The sequence below is a fragment of the Haliotis asinina genome, chromosome 16 (assembly GCF_037392515.1).
Source record: "Haliotis asinina isolate JCU_RB_2024 chromosome 16, JCU_Hal_asi_v2, whole genome shotgun sequence".
In the NCBI taxonomy this organism is placed as follows: Eukaryota; Metazoa; Mollusca; class Gastropoda; order Lepetellida; family Haliotidae; genus Haliotis; species Haliotis asinina.
The window spans coordinates 32,181,524-32,199,040 of record NC_090295.1 but is presented as its reverse complement, the minus strand read 5'-3'; the positions used below and the strand labels follow the sequence as shown (position 1 = coordinate 32,199,040).

The following is a 17,517-nucleotide window of genomic DNA, read 5'->3' as shown; positions in this document are numbered from 1 at the left end:
GATACCTTTTGGTAGTTTCACAATTTGTAAGAAAAGATGCAAGTGTACTACATCAAAAAGCAGGCAATAGCGATTTGGATGTCCCTATCCGATACATATTTTAGTTCTTAGATTCCCATATTCTCCTGTTTGTGTATATGTATTTTTATTAATTTTCCATCATTATTAACGGAGTAACAGCCACATATTCAAACGTAATGAAATAACTGAAGATAATGCGACATTTTAGTTGACGTCACGGCATGTTTTGTGCATTTTGTGACGTCGGAAAAAGACTACTCTGGTTGCTGATTATTATATATCTAACCTAATTTCTACTCAATGTGTAAAAGATCTCGGCTTCTGTGTTAGAATTCAACACTTTTTAGCCAAAATATGAAATGAATGGTTTTATCACTGAAATAGTGTCCTGATTATATCAACAATTACACGGTTTTACTACATATCTTATTGTGAGCAACACGCGCACCTGTCTAGCATCAATTTAGCGTAAATGAAAATTTCACAACACCTGAATATTCATTGAGTATTCATTTAGGAAAAAGACTTTTCTTCTCATGATTATGAAATCAATTCCCTTCATAAGTATGCAATGAAAAGTACAAAGAGACCGCTTTTTCAGTAAAGAAGTATTAGAAAATGGACGTAAGGCTTGTCCAAATTAAGACTTGACCTGATTTATATATTTTTAACAATTTTCGTATAAATATTGTTTGAGTTAGACATTCTGCCATCAGATATATTTTAATCGCATTTGAATTGACTTTATTATCGAAAAACAATGATAATGAATCATGAAACGTTTTGACAAACTCGCACCTGGTCAATTAATATTCATAATAGTTTTGTCTATAAAAACGACACAAACCAATACAATGAACAAGACAATTCCTTTAAATAGTAGTATGTGTGCCCCTACATTTGATGAAATGTACAAATCATTTTCATTAATATTATCCGTTTTACTTATAAGTTGGAAGTAAATCGCTGGTTATTAACCTGTTCATATGAAACTGCAATATTTGTCCCAACGTATTGAATATTGCACATGACGGGAACTAAAGCATATGTTGCAGTAATGGCTACGTGTGATCTTCCAACACTTGTGTAGAGGCTTAAAATGTGGTGTAATACACTTACTGAGTCAATTTCCCATGTAAATATTATTCAAACAATCCAAAGCTTTCAAAGAATAAAAACGGATACCTTATATCCACACATGATATGGTGTTGAACATGGATATATGTAGATACTGAAATCAATTTCATGAAAAAATATCTGAACGATGCGCAAAATATACATCACAATACTAAAAGTGCAATCGGAATGGTATGGGCATTGTGTTTACTCTTGTTCAACCGACCTTCACCTCAAAGAAATTGCCTAATATGTGCAACAATGTTGACGTGTGACATCACTACCGATGACCGATTTCTTTCAAAATGGCGGCTTCGCTGAGAAGGGTACACAGGATTTTGCGACGACTTTTTGCTTGATTCAGGGATCTTTTGTATATAAATGTGAGATGTAAGTAATCAGAATTATTCTGACTATCTGTGTATTGTTATATATGTTCTTATCGTTTACATTGTAAATGACGGAAGAAGCCAGAAATGCCGATAAGTACTGTTGTCGTTCTGCGTGATTTTGCGTCAGTCATGGCGTCACGCTGCACTAAAAGTTTGACAGTTTCTTATGAATTACCAAATTATTTCATTGTATCTATTTTCAATTTGCTATTTTTTTGCCACGATACTCTTCCCCTGAATATACTAAGCGTATTGAGCCATTGTAAGCAATGATTAGAGAGCTGGATGTTGGAAAATTTCCGAAAATGCTACGCAGTGTAAAATTGGAATTTTTCTTTGTTTACATTTCAGTCAAGCGCTGTCTTTCGAGCACAGCGTTCGTTTTCAAACAAAGCATATTTCGTTTCGTTTTGTCTAGACAGTTGGTACTGGTGACAAAGACCATTTGTAATTTGATTCTAAGATGCATGGGGAGTTCAGTGATACATTTGTCGTAGCTAACTATGAAGTATACATGATGTAATAGGCTTCTCAATACCGGCCTTCTCGAAACGTGATTTTGTAAACACTATCCAATATGGCGGAAAGCGCACTTCGGCGTTCGTGTAAGTGTATTTTCGAAAACATCCCAACCGATTCTGGGTACATCGGTGACGTTTCAGAATTATCATTCCTGGTTACATGAAAACTTGATATCAGTGATCATTAATATGCTATTTTTGAAATTCATTACTTCCAGTAATTATCCGATTTTCACATTTCAAAACATACTGCTAATAACGCTGTGAATCTCGATTTTGTACAGTTTGAAAAATGGCGACATTTACGATGAAGCCTATTTTGAAAGGCGAGTTTAAGCACTTTAGCTTGGTCTGAGGTAATAGTGGATGGTATCAAGAAACTGGGAATTTTCCGCAGAATTCAAAACTGTGAAGTATTTATATATGCGTGGTATATTTAGAATTTTATTGGACTTCCAAGTGAGGTATGTAGAGGAAGGACATATATGTCCCTGTGGCATCCAGGGGGTTAAGCCCTGGGCTGAAATGTAGTTAAAATGTTTCCTCACTAGAAGAGTGATTTTCCGTATTAAAACCCGTATTAAAACTCATCTATTAGTTAATATGTCAACCATCTCTGGCTGCAAGGTTTAGACAAGCCTCGTTGTTTGTGTTGAACATTGTTATTTTTCAGCAGTGCCCGTTGTAGATTTGTTTTCAAATATTTCGGAGATATTGCAAGTCGCAGGTGGGTTGTTAAAGCAATCAAAAAGAACAATATGCTAAACGCGTATAACGACCATAAGACCAGATATTGCTGAAGCTAGAAAACCAGGCTCATGAAAGTCTTGTCTGTTGCTGTTGTCATACATGTGTTGCAGTGTTCTCCAAAGTTGGGTCACCAACATTTATTCATATTTTCATACATCTTTAAGAGAAAATTTGACAAGAATTATCTCCTTCACAAAACCTTCATCGTATCTTTTACATGGAACTTCTGAAAGAAAGGAGGCGATTATTTTCACCAACAGGGGGATCATTGTCCTACGGTGGATGTTATAACGTGACAATGGTACTTGAAAGGTAAGTCATCACAAGCAAAACACATTTGTAAATCCTCGTCTGATACATATCTAAGCTGGAAACTTTGTCATGATTGTACTCAATGTCTGTCAGCAACACGTCATTGTAGATATCAGTAAGTGAGAGAGCGAGTTTAGTTTTAGGCCGCTTTTAGCAATATTCCAGTAATTTCATACATGGCGAGGGACATCAGGAATGGGCTTCACCTACCACAAGAATGCCGCATTCGTGTACCCGTGGCGTGGAATATTGTTAAAAGCGGCATAAAACTAAACTCACTCATCCACCAAAGTAAAATAAAGAATAGCACATAGCTAAAAGAAAAAAATCACTCACTCATTCACTCCACATATGCAGAAATATCCGCACATTTGTATTTTGACAACATAATGATTTGTACCCTCTGTAGCTTCCAGACAAGCATCTGTACAGACCCGAGTTGGATCACAGTCGTGTTTCATAGCTCTCTACTGTTAACTATTCATGATGATCCGTGGCGCTGATGATATCATGCGGCGCTGCAGGGGGGATATCTGACAGACATGCCTCGACAGTCGATTGTTGAAGTCCCAGATCCATACATGTCTACAAGTCTTTTACCTTGCGCTCAGGCCTCTTTCAGCTTGTCCTCCTCTCCGTGTCTTAAGAAAACTTTATTTTCCACCCTTCCCGATGGCCGGTAGGTTATAGCTCAGAGGTTAAGGCATCCGCTCGTTACGCCGAAGACCTGGGTTCGATTCCCCACGTTGGTACAATGTGTGGAGCACATTTCTGTTGTCTTCTTCCCTGATGTTGCGGGAACTTTGCTAAAAGCGTCGTAAAACTTGACTCCCTCACTAATCTCCGATAACCTAGTGGACAAGCATGCCACATATATATATTGTTTTTCTCAAAACAGATAGGATTTCATCAGTAAAACATTGTGTGTGTGTGTGTGTGTGTGTGTGTGTGTGTGTGTGTGTGTGTGTGTGTGTTTATCCCCATTCATTGTGCTTAACATGACTTGAATAGCCCACTCAAAAACAATACACTGACTCCGAGCCGATCAGTTCTTGATATTCCTCTGTTTGCCGTTTGTAACAACAAACACCAAGTGACATTATTGCAGATGGAACCGCCGCTTTTCTACCTCCTCGAGCAGGTGTCCGATCCCCTTAACTAGGCAGTCAGTGATGAGAACAAACAATCCACCCGACATATGAAGTGTGTTTATACTTGGACATGGTGGACACTCTATACCAAAATGTGGTACTTTATGAGAAGACGCATGGCCAGGCCCTTTGAACATCCCATGCATGGAAGGAATGGCGTAACGTTTTATGGGAAATCGGATACGAGAAGAGTAAACGATATCCGAGGTTGTAAAAGCTTATCCACATTACTTGAAGTTTCACTTCGGAGATTTCTGTTTGCATAAAATTAATGGTCAAGTTAGGATTGGTAGACTTTGCATGATACTACACCATACAGCTTGATTACAGTGCTCATGAAAAGATATTCAGTGAGTAACTGAAAATAAATTGTTTCATGCCGCTCTTAAGCAATATGCCAACAATATCACAGCGTGGGGCACGAGAAATGGCGTGACATGCACATAAAATACCTGGGCTTTTTCTGGACAGATGTATTTATCTCTTCTGTATTCTTGTTGGTAAATACAGAAAACTACGCTTATAGTAAACTCAAAGGAACAAAGGAACCACTAATTTTAGTTCCTTATAGCCGACTAAATAAACAGCAGGTAATGGGGGCGTGGGGGGATGATTCGTCAGTTGATTAAAAGCGCATTTTCCTGTATGAAGTATTGCAGTTTTGTCGTCCTGGGGAACATTTCAATCACATGTAAGTTGTATATCAAATAGGGTTGCGCAACACAACCGGTATGTCGCCTCTGCACAGCATATAGAAAAACGACCAGTTTTATTATTAGCGCGCGAAACATACAGTAAGACTGGGATCCATTCACGAGGTTAACCTTGACTACCATTCTTTTAACATGTTACCTTAGTGACTTACGATCACCTTAGTGCTTTATGAAAGGGGGCCCTGGTCATTTTGTTGCGCAACCCTGCTAGTTTGCCTGACTGAATTTAAAGTTACAGTATGGAAATGAGTGTTTATGACCATGCAAAGAACCGGGATTAGTCCCTTTTTACACGTATCCATGGTGACCTTCTCAGAGCCGAGAACTAATTTCATTAGAGAGACTATTCATCTGTTATTTGGTGAATATACTTCTAGTTGATCTATACGAATAGGGTCATTGGGGGCATTGCATTCATAACTATGAGAGTTAATAAGGACAGTTTTTATGGCGATTTCGTTATCGTAAAAAAGCATTCTTGTTTAGACTTGGACTCTGTAAAGGCCATTGCATTGTTGTTTTCGGACGTCAGTTCGTACAGTTGTATTGTTAAAGGAAAGGTCGATTATCCACCAGTGAATAAAACTCCTCCAGTCACCATGGATATTCAGTGACTCGGGGACAAATGTCAACATCATTGTTAACGCTGAACATTCTAAAGAGGTTAGAGACTACCCTCTCCTCTCGCTGTAGTTAATCTTATCATGACGCCATTAGTAAGTTTCGAGAGGATATTTGACGCCTCGAATTTAGACGTCACAGGTACGTCAACATCCGTTCAACTACATCAACAGGTTTGGTTATGAAAACTATGTTTGATAACTGAAATCAGTATGACACGTATTGTTAATGTTAGCTTAACGCGCTTTTATGCATGCCATGCATGGGTATTTTGTCAAAATGGGTTTTGCTCTGTCATTATTGTATAACTGAATAAAATGTCAACTCATCCTTATGAAACAGGGGTATCTCTAGGACGCTCTATGTAGAAACTGTCGGGATACTTCACGCATAAGTAATCGGTGACAATGAGAATAGTGTCACAGCACGTAGAACGTCATCATCGTCCGCCCAAGATCATCAGAGCGGTAAGGCGTGGCGCACCCGAAATATCACGTGTAACTGTAGGTGATCAACATGGACTAGGTACATGATTATGTGAAGGAACTGAAGCACCACTGAGTTAGTGTAAGGTTAACATCATCTATCAATTATGTCGATTTAGGTTTAAGGTATAAAGATACCCAACCCATTCGCAGACACACACGTGATGCAAAACGAACACTGAGAAGTTCTATTCCAGATTTTCACTGGGTTAATAGGGCAGTGAAAATATGTGGCTTCTGACACTGATAGCAGCTGACGCGCATGAAACACACTATACATTAGCTGTCATCACAAAATCTTAACGAAGCACTTTCGGTGTGACAGACTGTTGTGATGATCTTCCGAAACATGCAGTTGTTGCTTAACACGGCACTAGTTTGTTACTTAGTCATTTGAGGAACAATAATTCAGGTATATGGCGTGTTCTGTAACTAATCGGTTCTGGACCAGACAGTCCAGTGATCAACATCAGGAGCATCGATCTGCGTACCTGGGAACAGATGACATGTCAACCAAGTCAGCGATCCTGATCACCCGATCCCGTTCGTCGCCTCTTACGACAAGCATGCGTTACTAAAGACCCAGTTCGAAACTCAGACAAACGTGGAAACAAATACAGAAAACTGAACACACATTAGCCCTGCCGTTTAAATCCTGACATATAGGAGGGCCTTTTGGCAGCACGACTAATGCTGCATTCGTGTACCCGAAAACTGGAGGTCAAACTCGTCTTCATGGCTCGTGTGTGAAAAGCATACATTATCGCAACGTTTCGCGTCAAGAACCCGTGAGGTATTGGAAATCACTTACTGATCCTGTCTTTTTAAATCTTTGAACGAGCGATTACGCTCTACAATCATTGGAGTCAATATTTTACACTTAACTGATTGTTCCCTGAGATTTTCATCCATCTTGCGCAATGGTCGCCCACTGATGCAGCCAAGGTAATGCATCATGATCCATTGCCTCAAGAAATCCTGTTCGGAATAGTATTGGTGATTCAATTTGCACAAAGAGATTTCCACCGATGGTAAATCGTTAATCCCCAAGGTGTTACTGTTTTCGTAAATTCATACAACACGATCATTGTAGGTGACTTCCTGCTTGACCAGCAGCTGATAATCCCTACCGTGTTTGTTTGATCAGTGCCAATGATCCTGTATCGAATTTCGGGAAGGTGAGTGAGTTTAGTTTTACGCCGGCTTAGCGATAATCCAGCTATATGGCGGCTGTACATCCGCATATTAGTAACTGTCCATTAAATGGAGTGATTGGGTATGATTTTACTTAGCATTTAACAATGTTCCAGCAATATCATGCCGCGGGACTATCATTAAATAGAGGGTGCGCATATTCTTCGGTTTGGCTGGTGGCATATTATAGTATCCAACAGACCAATATCTCATGTCGTGTTCGTTAATCACAGTGTTGTCTGGTCCAAGTTCATACTGACCACTGATATGGAATGTTACTTAACACAATACATTACAAACAAACCAATAAATTGGTCGTAGAAGCTGACTGTTCTATTTTATAATTATACCAGTAATGCTTGCTGGTCTCTACAGCATTCCATGAGTATGTGGCGGAGACTAGTACACACATAACATGCCTGGACTAAACAGTCTTGTGGTTGTTGTTAAGAACAAAAATCCGCGCCGCTTGGTGAATGAGTTCAGTTTTACGCCGCACTCAGCAACATTCCTGCTATATGGCGAGAGTCTGTAAATAATCGGCTCCCACTGGCTCTGCCAAAGCAAAACGTTTAACTTCCATGAGGTCTTTAGTCATTCTCAAAAGAGGGGTGTGGGGGTGGGGATGTGTGTGCACCCCACATACCTGAGCCGCCAATCATCAATATAATTACCGAGCTGAACGGGGGTCTGGTAATACCCAGGTTCCTTACAGGTAATGGGGAGGATGGGGAGCCTAGTGGTTACAACCTTCGGTGTCACGCCGACTCAGGAAAGATTCCCCAGAAGGTCTGGGGCCCATTTCTGGTGTCCCCCGCCGTGATATTGTTGGAATATTGCTAACCTTCACTTTCATCCAGGTTCTCTTTTCCGTTTATAGTTTGACGCAGGCTGGTTATTGCAGCTACCCAGATTTGCACGTGTTGCAGTCGAACAATTATTGACATGCGGGCGCAGCAAGTTTGCTTTGCCTGAGGGTTGTTGTATTAGGGGTAACAGAGTGTGGACAGCATGGTGTAAGTCTGACAACCTTACCGCTAATACCGTCATATGTCTATATTTAGTATGGCAGTAATGTTATCTTAGCGTTAAGACGGCTTGTACAACAGTACCAGGGACAAGGGATGCAGCTTGAACCTGTAACTAGAAATATCTGCTATACTGCTCTAAGATTCTAGAATTTATGCTGAAGCGTTAGTGTCTGCACGGGTACTGCAGATAAGTACCCCACATACGTTTCTGTTGTATTAGATAAATTTGATTGGGTTGCATAAGACACATAAGACACACAAGAGCACACACAGTAACCAATGCTTCCCGGAAATAGGTGTGATTAGTTGAACAGGAATAACTACATCAGTTTTTGTTTGTGACTTGTCCTCCGCCCTCCATTTATGGTACAGGGTACAATTCTGTATTTTGACTTTGTTTAGGGTACATATATGTAGAGAGAATCCTACGTGGGGTAAATATCTGTAAAACCTGTGCCATCAAGAGTTAATGCTCCAGGCATTGTCAACATTGACACAGGACAGTAACACAACAAAGTTCATGAAATGTTTTATGATTATTTACATGGCATGTAAACATGATTTGATTTACAAATGTATCAAATATTTACAGTGTCTGATGCACCTACAGCAAACTTCAGTGACGTTGTATTTACACTGACAGCAGATAGGAGTGAATAATGACATGTTTATAACTTTTTCTTTACACAGTACGAAAATTACACAGTATATATTCCAGTACTGTGTTTAAGCAATGTGTTTAACAAGTCTTATAAAGGCGTCTGCAAAGCAGATTGGCCATGAATTTTCAGATTTTAGTGAGCAGATTGGCTTCAACACTGGATCCTGCATTGCTAAGGGACATAACTATGCACAATCACTTGCAAAAGTAGCAGTGCAATAAGAGACTGGTTTAATGCCAGTCTTACAGCCTAAAAGCTTGAGGTTTGGTTAAAGCACATAATACTGCAGTACTAATCTGTTGACTGGATTGGTTAACCATGACAGATCATAGGTGAGGCCATTGAGTTTGGTGCAGACAAACCTACTAAACAGAATCATCAAAATCTATGATTCAAACTGTGATGACTCCTGCTAAATCCAAGGGACACAACTATATGGGTGTACAATATGGTCCCTTGTGTTCCACAGTGTCAGGAAAATCAGGAAATGGCTTGTAAAATGAACTTGTGTGTACACTCCAATATGTAATGCTGGTTTGGAGCAGATCATGAAACAATCATTTGATGTCATCTGAAGGCACGTTGTTGAATTATTCATTTTACTGTTCCTTGTGCTGCATTAGCTAAATAGGCTCATAAACGTTCTTGAGTCTTCAAGACTCTTATTCTTAAAATTCAAAACAGGCCTTCCATAATGTTCCAACAGATAGGGCATTACATCTATGGTATAAATCTGTCCAAAAACAGAGTCAAACCCAGACTTACAGGCATGTACACTACCTACTGGGCTACCCAAACTCTACAGACACTTTCAATATGCCTTTTACAGCATGCTCTGTGTATTGTCGAGACATGAAAGAAACTGCCAAGTGAATGTTGCTTATTGTTCAACTTCTGTGTAGTTTGAGGTCCACAAGCCAAACTGAGGAGACATCATGGTAACTCTCGTCCTTATTTGTGTTACTCCAAAATGCCATTCAAGGTATGGTGCCTGTTGTTAAGTCTTTGTGTGATTCTTGGTGTGTGACCCCAACTGCTTCCTTAGTGTCCAAACTTGAGGAGGAATCCCGGTCCCTGTGCCGACGCCCCCTTCACAGCGCTGGCCATGTGGAAGCCAAGTGATTCATCATCATCGCCCTGGAACAATAAGTCAAGATCAGTGAGTGATTGTTTGATCAGCACTCTAGAAGTTGGGGACTCAAAAATGACACAACTTTAATACAACTTTCATAAAAATAATTCTTTCTTATTTCATAGAGCGATGTTTCGATGTAGATTCTTACAATGTTATCAACCTAAGAGCAAAAATGACCAGATGACGAGGGGTAATTATATATATACAGTTGAACCCCGTATATCCGGACATTTTGGTTTCAGTCGAAAATTGTCCGGATAGTGAGATGTCCAGTCAACTGGATCAAACAAGCAAAACGCAAAAATTAAGTGAAAGCAAAAAAATGTTCATGTACATCTATCAATAAATCAACAGTCAATTGTAATAACAGTGAATCATCATGATATATAAGTGTACCGATAATACATGGAAGGCGGAACACAGGTTACCAGATTTAGTGTACTTACAGGTAATGCAAAGATTCCAAAAATTTTTGTCAGGGAGGCTTGGCATAGTATGTACATCAAAAGTGCCACTTTGTGACATGCAAGACTTGATTTACAAGAAGCATACCGTAATAACTACCATGATCCACAAATCTAGGTTATTCACAAATTTAGGTTACGGTTCTGTACAATTCTTATGCTGAGAAACACTGAAAGATCTACATTATCAACCTGGTTGTTGAATCAATGTGTACTCAGTTTTCATTCTCAGCATCTCATTCTTAGCAAGCATTATCAGGCATTCATTTGCCATGCCAAAGATCTCACATGTGGACAATCATCGACGAGAATCTCTAGGTATTACATTACGATAAATGTCCACTATATCCTAGATGCATCCACTACTTGGCCTGATAATTTCATTAACTCCATTGCAGTCACAGAGGTTTTTCGCAGTGTGACTCTGATTATGGGAGAAATCACACAGACAAAATGACAGGTCTGAAACTTCAACAAAGTATATGAAAGCGCTCCTTCTACCTCTTTCAGAGAACCTCTGCATCAACTGTGTTGTTAAGTTTAATCGGTAAAATAATTTAATAAGCGAAAGTGAGTTGTGAGTGGTACGTTGAACATCCCAGCGAGACACCTGACTGGATAAAAAGCCAGGCAGACGAGCTAATAAAATCATCAAGCTGACCCACAGAAGCATCCAGGACATAGTGGAGATTTACAGGAATATACATGCATGAGATTATCAAGGATGGTGTACAATGAATGAATCCCATTTCTGGTGTCCCTTGTTGACCTACCAGCAGCTTGGAGTAGGCCTTGCCTCCTGAGGGAGGTTTAGGGGAGCTCTGGTGTTTACGTGGCTGCTCGCTCTTCGCTGGCCAGGTGGGGAACATGGAGGGGTTGACTGGCTGAGGAGACTCCTTGAAGTATTCATGTGCCAGCGCCTCTTCCGCAGTGATGCGTTTTGTTGGATTGTATGTGAGGAACCTGTTAAGGAGAATGATTGAAATATAGGCAAGTCCTGGGATGAACCAATCAAAATGTTATGTTATATTAAAAAATGAACAAAACAAAACCCGTAAAATTTTCACAAAACTTTAAAGCAGTCGTGTTTTCCACTGCTGCTACTAAGGAGATGCCTTAAAATAGCAGATCGTCAACTGTCTGGGGCCGTGAGGTGGCATAGTGTTGGCTCATTACCTTGAAAACCAAGGTTCTATTCCCCACATGGCTACAGCCATTTCCGGTGTTACCCCCCATGATATTGATGGAATATTGCTAAAACCAATGTAAAAACCTAACACATTCACATCTGACCTGTTCATGAGATCAAAGCCAACATCGGTGAAGTAGGAGCCGAATCTGTTGCGGAGGGTGTTGTAGGGGTAGTCTGTGAAGGTGCACTTCTTCATGCCTGGCAACTCCTCAACCCCCGGCCAGATCTTCTTGTTGGGAGTCCCCAGATCCTGGAAAAAACACACCCCAGGTTTCATCTTTAGATTTACTTGGTTTGTTTGTTCACATGTAAAGTTACTATCTACACTTGTCAACCATTGTGAGGTGGGGTGTAATAAATAAGCCTGGACCAGACACTCCTGTGACTGACATCATAAGCAACAATCTACAAAATCATGTACAATGACAATTGTTTGTATCAATGCAATGAACTATCAATGGATTGCAGTTGTTGGGTTTCCAATAGCTATTAACTGATGGCAGGAACGGAAAACTATTAAAATACTGCAAGTACCAGATGTATTCACCTTGAATTTGAGTTATCTGCTCCTGTTACCTCTTCAACAAAGTTGATCTGGGTTTAAAGTTTCTTGTGAGTTATCAAAAGAGACTGAAACTACTTCAGCTTGCTTTTATTTCATACAAACTACACATTCATTTGGGAAATGACTTCAAATGAGAATTCAAAGAGAAAAAAACTAAAACTATTTCGATAGTATTGCAATAGTTGGTTTCAACAGACTATCGCTATCATAACAATATGTAGCCATAGACTAATACTTGTTCCTCTCTCAGTAGTCACCCCTAAATGACAGACACCAACCCTGCTATTAAGCTCTTACAGCTGTAATATAGTGGAGCACAGTGTTACACAAAGAAATCCAGACAAACAAAATACATGAAACTATCACGCAAGGGTATTTCTTAAAAGGGTAATAATGAATTCTGATAGTTCAATGACATGAAAGGGTGCAACACAGTTTGTATCCAGATCTGGTCCTGATATGATACTTATCTTGATGAACAGAAACAACATACAGGCCTTGAACTCATGCGTATCAGAGGAGACAACACATTATAACAGATTCCTTTTGCTTTTAAATGAATTTGAGTCCAAACCAACAACCACTACAACAAAACGTTATGTACAAAATAATAACATCATTTGTCCTTCTCCATCCCATACTTTTGAAGTATTATTTAAAAATAGTTCTGGGTACAAAATTGCTGACCCCTTCTAGTACTTGTGTACGAAATTGTTGACCCCCTTCCTCCCCAGGACAAAATGAGAGAATGCCCCCATCCCCATCCTTACCCCCACCCACCAAATCATCATTAACCCCTCTAGCCATAAATTAGGAATGGTCACCAAAACAATCAAAAACAAAAACAAACCTTTACTGGATACAGGAAGTCCCAATGTCCTGCTACTACAACATTCCATGAAGCATTGTCATGACAATCATACCTTGAATATCCTGTTGAGTTGATCTATCTCAGACTTGCCGGGCCACAGCGCTTTCATTGTGAGGAACTCGGCAAATATACACCCCACGGACCACATGTCAATAGCACAGGTATACAACTGAAACATAAAATAGCTTCATGAATAAATCATCAAATACAGTTGCACAAGCTTGAATAAAACATAGATAGTGAATTGTAAATGCAAATGTTTCAACAGAGAATGATGAAAACATTCATTTCAAACTTTGAGAACAACTTTAAAAGATTCAGTTGTTGTTTTTCAGTGACACAACTCAGAGCAAACTTTCAATCCAAATTTCTTACAAGGTTAATTGAAAATAGACTGCAAAGACACTTGTAGGTGAGTGAGTGAGTGAGAGTGAGTGAGTGAGTGAGTGAGTGAGAGTGAGTGAGTGAGTGAGTGAGTGAGTGAGTGAGTGAGTGAGTGAGTGAGTGAGTGAGTGAGTGAGTGAGTGAGTGAGTTTCAGTTTCACTTTGCTTTCAGCGGTATTCCAGGAATATCAAATTTGCTTCAAATGTTGTACTCAGGTGGGTCTGCGATATGACGAGTGAACACCTTAACCACAAGCCTACACCACCATCCCTCGGAAGTCTTGGAGGGAAGAATCTGATATATGAGATTTATATTAAATACACATTTGACAAATAACAACAATCATTTCTTTGAATCATGTAAAGCTAAAAATATCCCTAAGGCAAGGGAGTGTGGTTAATTATTCTATGTAAACAAATAAATAAAGAAAAGAAACAACTGATGAGTATCAAATTACCTTTGTTCCGAGGAGAAGTTCGGGAGCTCTGTACCACAATGTCACCACAATAGGCGTGTACTGTTTCAGCGGGGAGCCATACTCTCGAGCCAGACCGAAGTCTCCGACCTTCAGGATACCCTTGTGACTGAGGAGGAGGTTAGAGGTCTTCAGGTCGCGATGGAGGATCCAGTTGTCATGGAGATGGGCAACCGCACGAAGGAGTTGCTGCATCAGTGTCTTCACTTCCCCTGGAAACCAACCCCAGAGTTAGTGAGTTACGTGTTATGCTGCACTCAGCAATATCCCAGCTACATGGTGATGGTCTGTAAATAATCAAGTCAGGACCAGACAATCCAGTGATCAACAGCATGAGCATCGATCTGCAGAATTGGGAACCAATGACATGTGTCACCCAAGTCAGCAAGCTTGACCACCCAATCCTGTCTGATGCCTATTAAAACAAACATAGGTTACTGAAGATCAATATTCTCACCCGAACCTTCATGAGTCCAGTTATCTAATGGTCTGTAAACGTAATGTGGCAGGAAAGGCCAAAGTGATCAAATCTCAGGTGCTGTGAGTGAAGAGTGTGTGAGTGAAGCAACGATCACAGGTTTCTAGAGTGTGAGTGAAGCAACGATCACAGGTTTCTAGAGTGTGAGTGAAGCAACGATCACAGGTTTCTAGAGTGTGTGAGTGAAGCAACGATCACAGGTTTCTAGAGTGTGAGTGAAGCAACGATCACAGGTTTCTAGAGTGTGTGAGTGAAGCAACGATCACAGGTTTCTAGAGTGTGAGTGAAGCAACGATCACAGGTTTCTAGAGTGTGTGAGTGAAGCAACGATCACAGGTTTCTAGAGTGTGAGTGAAGCAACGATCACAGGTTTCTAGAGTGTGAGTGAAGCAACGATCACAGGTTTCTAGAGTGTGTGAGTGAAGCAACGATCACAGGTTTCTAGAGTGTGAGTGAAGCAACGATCACAGGTTTCTAGAGTGTGTGAGTGAAGCAACGATCACAGGTTTCTAGAGTGTGTGAGTGAAGCAACGATCACAGGTTTCTAGAGTGTGAGTGAAGCAACGATCACAGGTTTCTAGAGTGTGAGTGAAGCAACGATCACAGGTTTCTAGAGTGTGTGAGTGAAGCAACGATCACAGGTTTCTAGAGTGTGAGTGAAGCAACGATCACAGGTTTCTAGAGTGTGTGAGTGAAGCAACGATCACAGGTTTCTAGAGTGTGTGAGAAGCAACGATCACAGGTTTCTAGAGTGTGAGTGAAGCAACGATCACAGGTTTCTAGAGTGTGAGTGAAGCAACGATCACAGGTTTCTAGAGTGTGTGAGTGAAGCAACGATCACAGGTTTCTAGAGTGTGAGTGAAGCAACGATCACAGGTTTCTAGAGTGTGTGAGTGAAGCAACGATCACAGGTTTCTAGAGTGTGTGAGAAGCAACGATCACAGGTTTCTAGAGTGTGAGTGAAGCAACAATCACAGGTTTCTAGAGTGTGTGAGTGAAGCAACGATCACGGGTTTCTAGAGTGTGAGTGAAGCAACGATCACAGGTTTCTAGAGTGTGTGAGTGAAGCAGTTCAACATGCCAACCATGCCCATAAGACTTGTGTATATGTGTAAATTTGGTCTTGTTGCTACATGCCTGGAATAATGCTGATGTGACGTTACATTTAAACTCAGCCAATCATAGAAAACAATATGGTGTCCACAAGTGGTAATGCTGAGCGAGTTTCAGGGTTTTACGCAGACTTCGAAAAAAGAGAGTCATGCTGACTGACACTATTTATTATGGGGAGTCAAGTAGTATATACAATGACAGTTCTGGACCACTTTCAAGAAAAGTCTCTACAAAGCCTTATTCAGTAAATAAGGCTTTGGTTGGGCCATTAGCTCTTGCTACTATTACCCCTACTACTTAACGTGTGTTGGAGGTAACACTGTGCCGTACGGTACGATCAATAATTCTTCTCTTACAAACCCCCTACCCGGCCCATCCCTCAAGTAGTACAAGTTAGGTTCGTCGGCTTTCATATCCACTTTATCTATGTTGTAAGTTTTGACTGACCATATAGGATCGGTGGCCCGCTTACGGTTATCACCCTCGTGTTCCCCCGGCTGGTATAGATACATTACCCCTACTACTTAACGTGTGTTGGAGGTAACACTGTGCCTATGTCACGTTTACCTCGATGAAACAGTTTAACGTGAACCGCCTATGATCTCTTTGGTGTTCATAATAAAGGCTTGCTGGGCTTTTTGTATCCCCTGTTCTATGTACTTTTTTTTCTCGTCCTCGCTGATAGCAGACTTACGAGACTTGGATCGAATATCTTGTTTCATTCCGTTATATTTTTTGAGTTCAGAGAGGATTGAACGAAACTCCTCTTCTGAGATCTTACTGTCAGAGAGTGCCGTGGAAATACGCTCACTCACTGTGTTGAGCTTTGCTTCAGCCAGAATCCTGATCTCGTCGTGTTTCAATGCCTTACGATGCAGTCTGCGTGATACCAACTTAAGCGCCAACCCTAACACCCCCGCTATCCCAGCTGTTATTTCAAAACCTAGCACTATAGGTGCAGCCACGATGGTGGTTAACAACCCAACACCTGCAGCCCCTAGTCCCATGCTGGTTGCCATAAGGGTAGTGTCAGCCCCGTCCACGATATTGAAAGCTCTATTGTACTTCTTACATAGTGCTTTCCGCGTGTCACGGTCTTGTTCTAGTTGGCGTTTCACATCACATAACTGCCTCAAGCGGAACCCATCTACGGTTTCCAGCGTCTTCGATACTTCATCTACGACTGGGTACAGACCCATCCTATAATATATATTTTGAAAGATATTTTAATTGGGTTTCAGTTAATATTCTATCAATGAATTTGAAGTCTACAAGTTCTAGATTACTCAGGGTAATAGGTGAGAGGCTAATAGACTTTCCTGTTGTAATAAAAACCCCACTGAGGCTTATTAAGTGGTTTATAGGACCCGTGGTATCCTGTTGTATAACAATACGACAATATTTGTTTCTGTGTTCGTCATACCAGTGTATTGACACCCCGGGTAAAATTTGGTGTACTATTGAGGTGTTTTCCTGGTTAAAGAAGACTTCTATGATGAGTGTGTAGGGGGAGAATATTTTATCAAGATGCCACTGGGATAAAAACTTACTGCTAAATGTTAATTTATTTTTTATTCCAGAACTTAACCTATTTTTTCCTTCACGAAGATTTATCGAGGATGTTGCTTTATCCTCAAAAATGAAATCCCCGGGCCAGATACCGTTATTCCTAATCCTAGAGATGGCCCCCCACTCGTCTTTTAATGTGATATAAGGTGAGGCGAGTGTTAAGTTGATCAGCCATTTGGGCTCTTTTAAATCTGATAACGACACCAGTCTGTACACGTTGTCTTTGAAGTGCAGGATATATAAGGCGTCTTCCTCACCAGGTTGATCGAATCCCTCCGTATCTCCTAGGTCGTTAAGCGT

General features: G+C 40.5%; 1 protein-coding gene across 2 annotated transcripts in view; it reads right to left on the bottom strand.

Moving 5' to 3' along the window:
* Window positions 1-8,822: 8,822 nt before the first annotated feature.
* LOC137268041 (cyclin-dependent kinase 11B-like) overlaps window positions 8,823-17,517 on the bottom strand; it is a 46,564-nt gene continuing 37,869 nt past the window's right edge. For both annotated transcript variants that reach the window (XM_067802543.1, XM_067802542.1), the window contains exons 12-16: window positions 14,040-14,269; window positions 13,250-13,366; window positions 11,863-12,011; window positions 11,343-11,532; window positions 8,823-10,107 (exon numbers count right to left, since the gene is read on the bottom strand). In XM_067802543.1, the coding sequence (XP_067658644.1) occupies window positions 10,012-10,107; window positions 11,343-11,532; window positions 11,863-12,011; window positions 13,250-13,366; window positions 14,040-14,269 (782 nt within the window). In that variant the 3' untranslated portion in view covers window positions 8,823-10,011. The remainder of the gene's footprint in view (window positions 10,108-11,342; window positions 11,533-11,862; window positions 12,012-13,249; window positions 13,367-14,039; window positions 14,270-17,517) is intronic.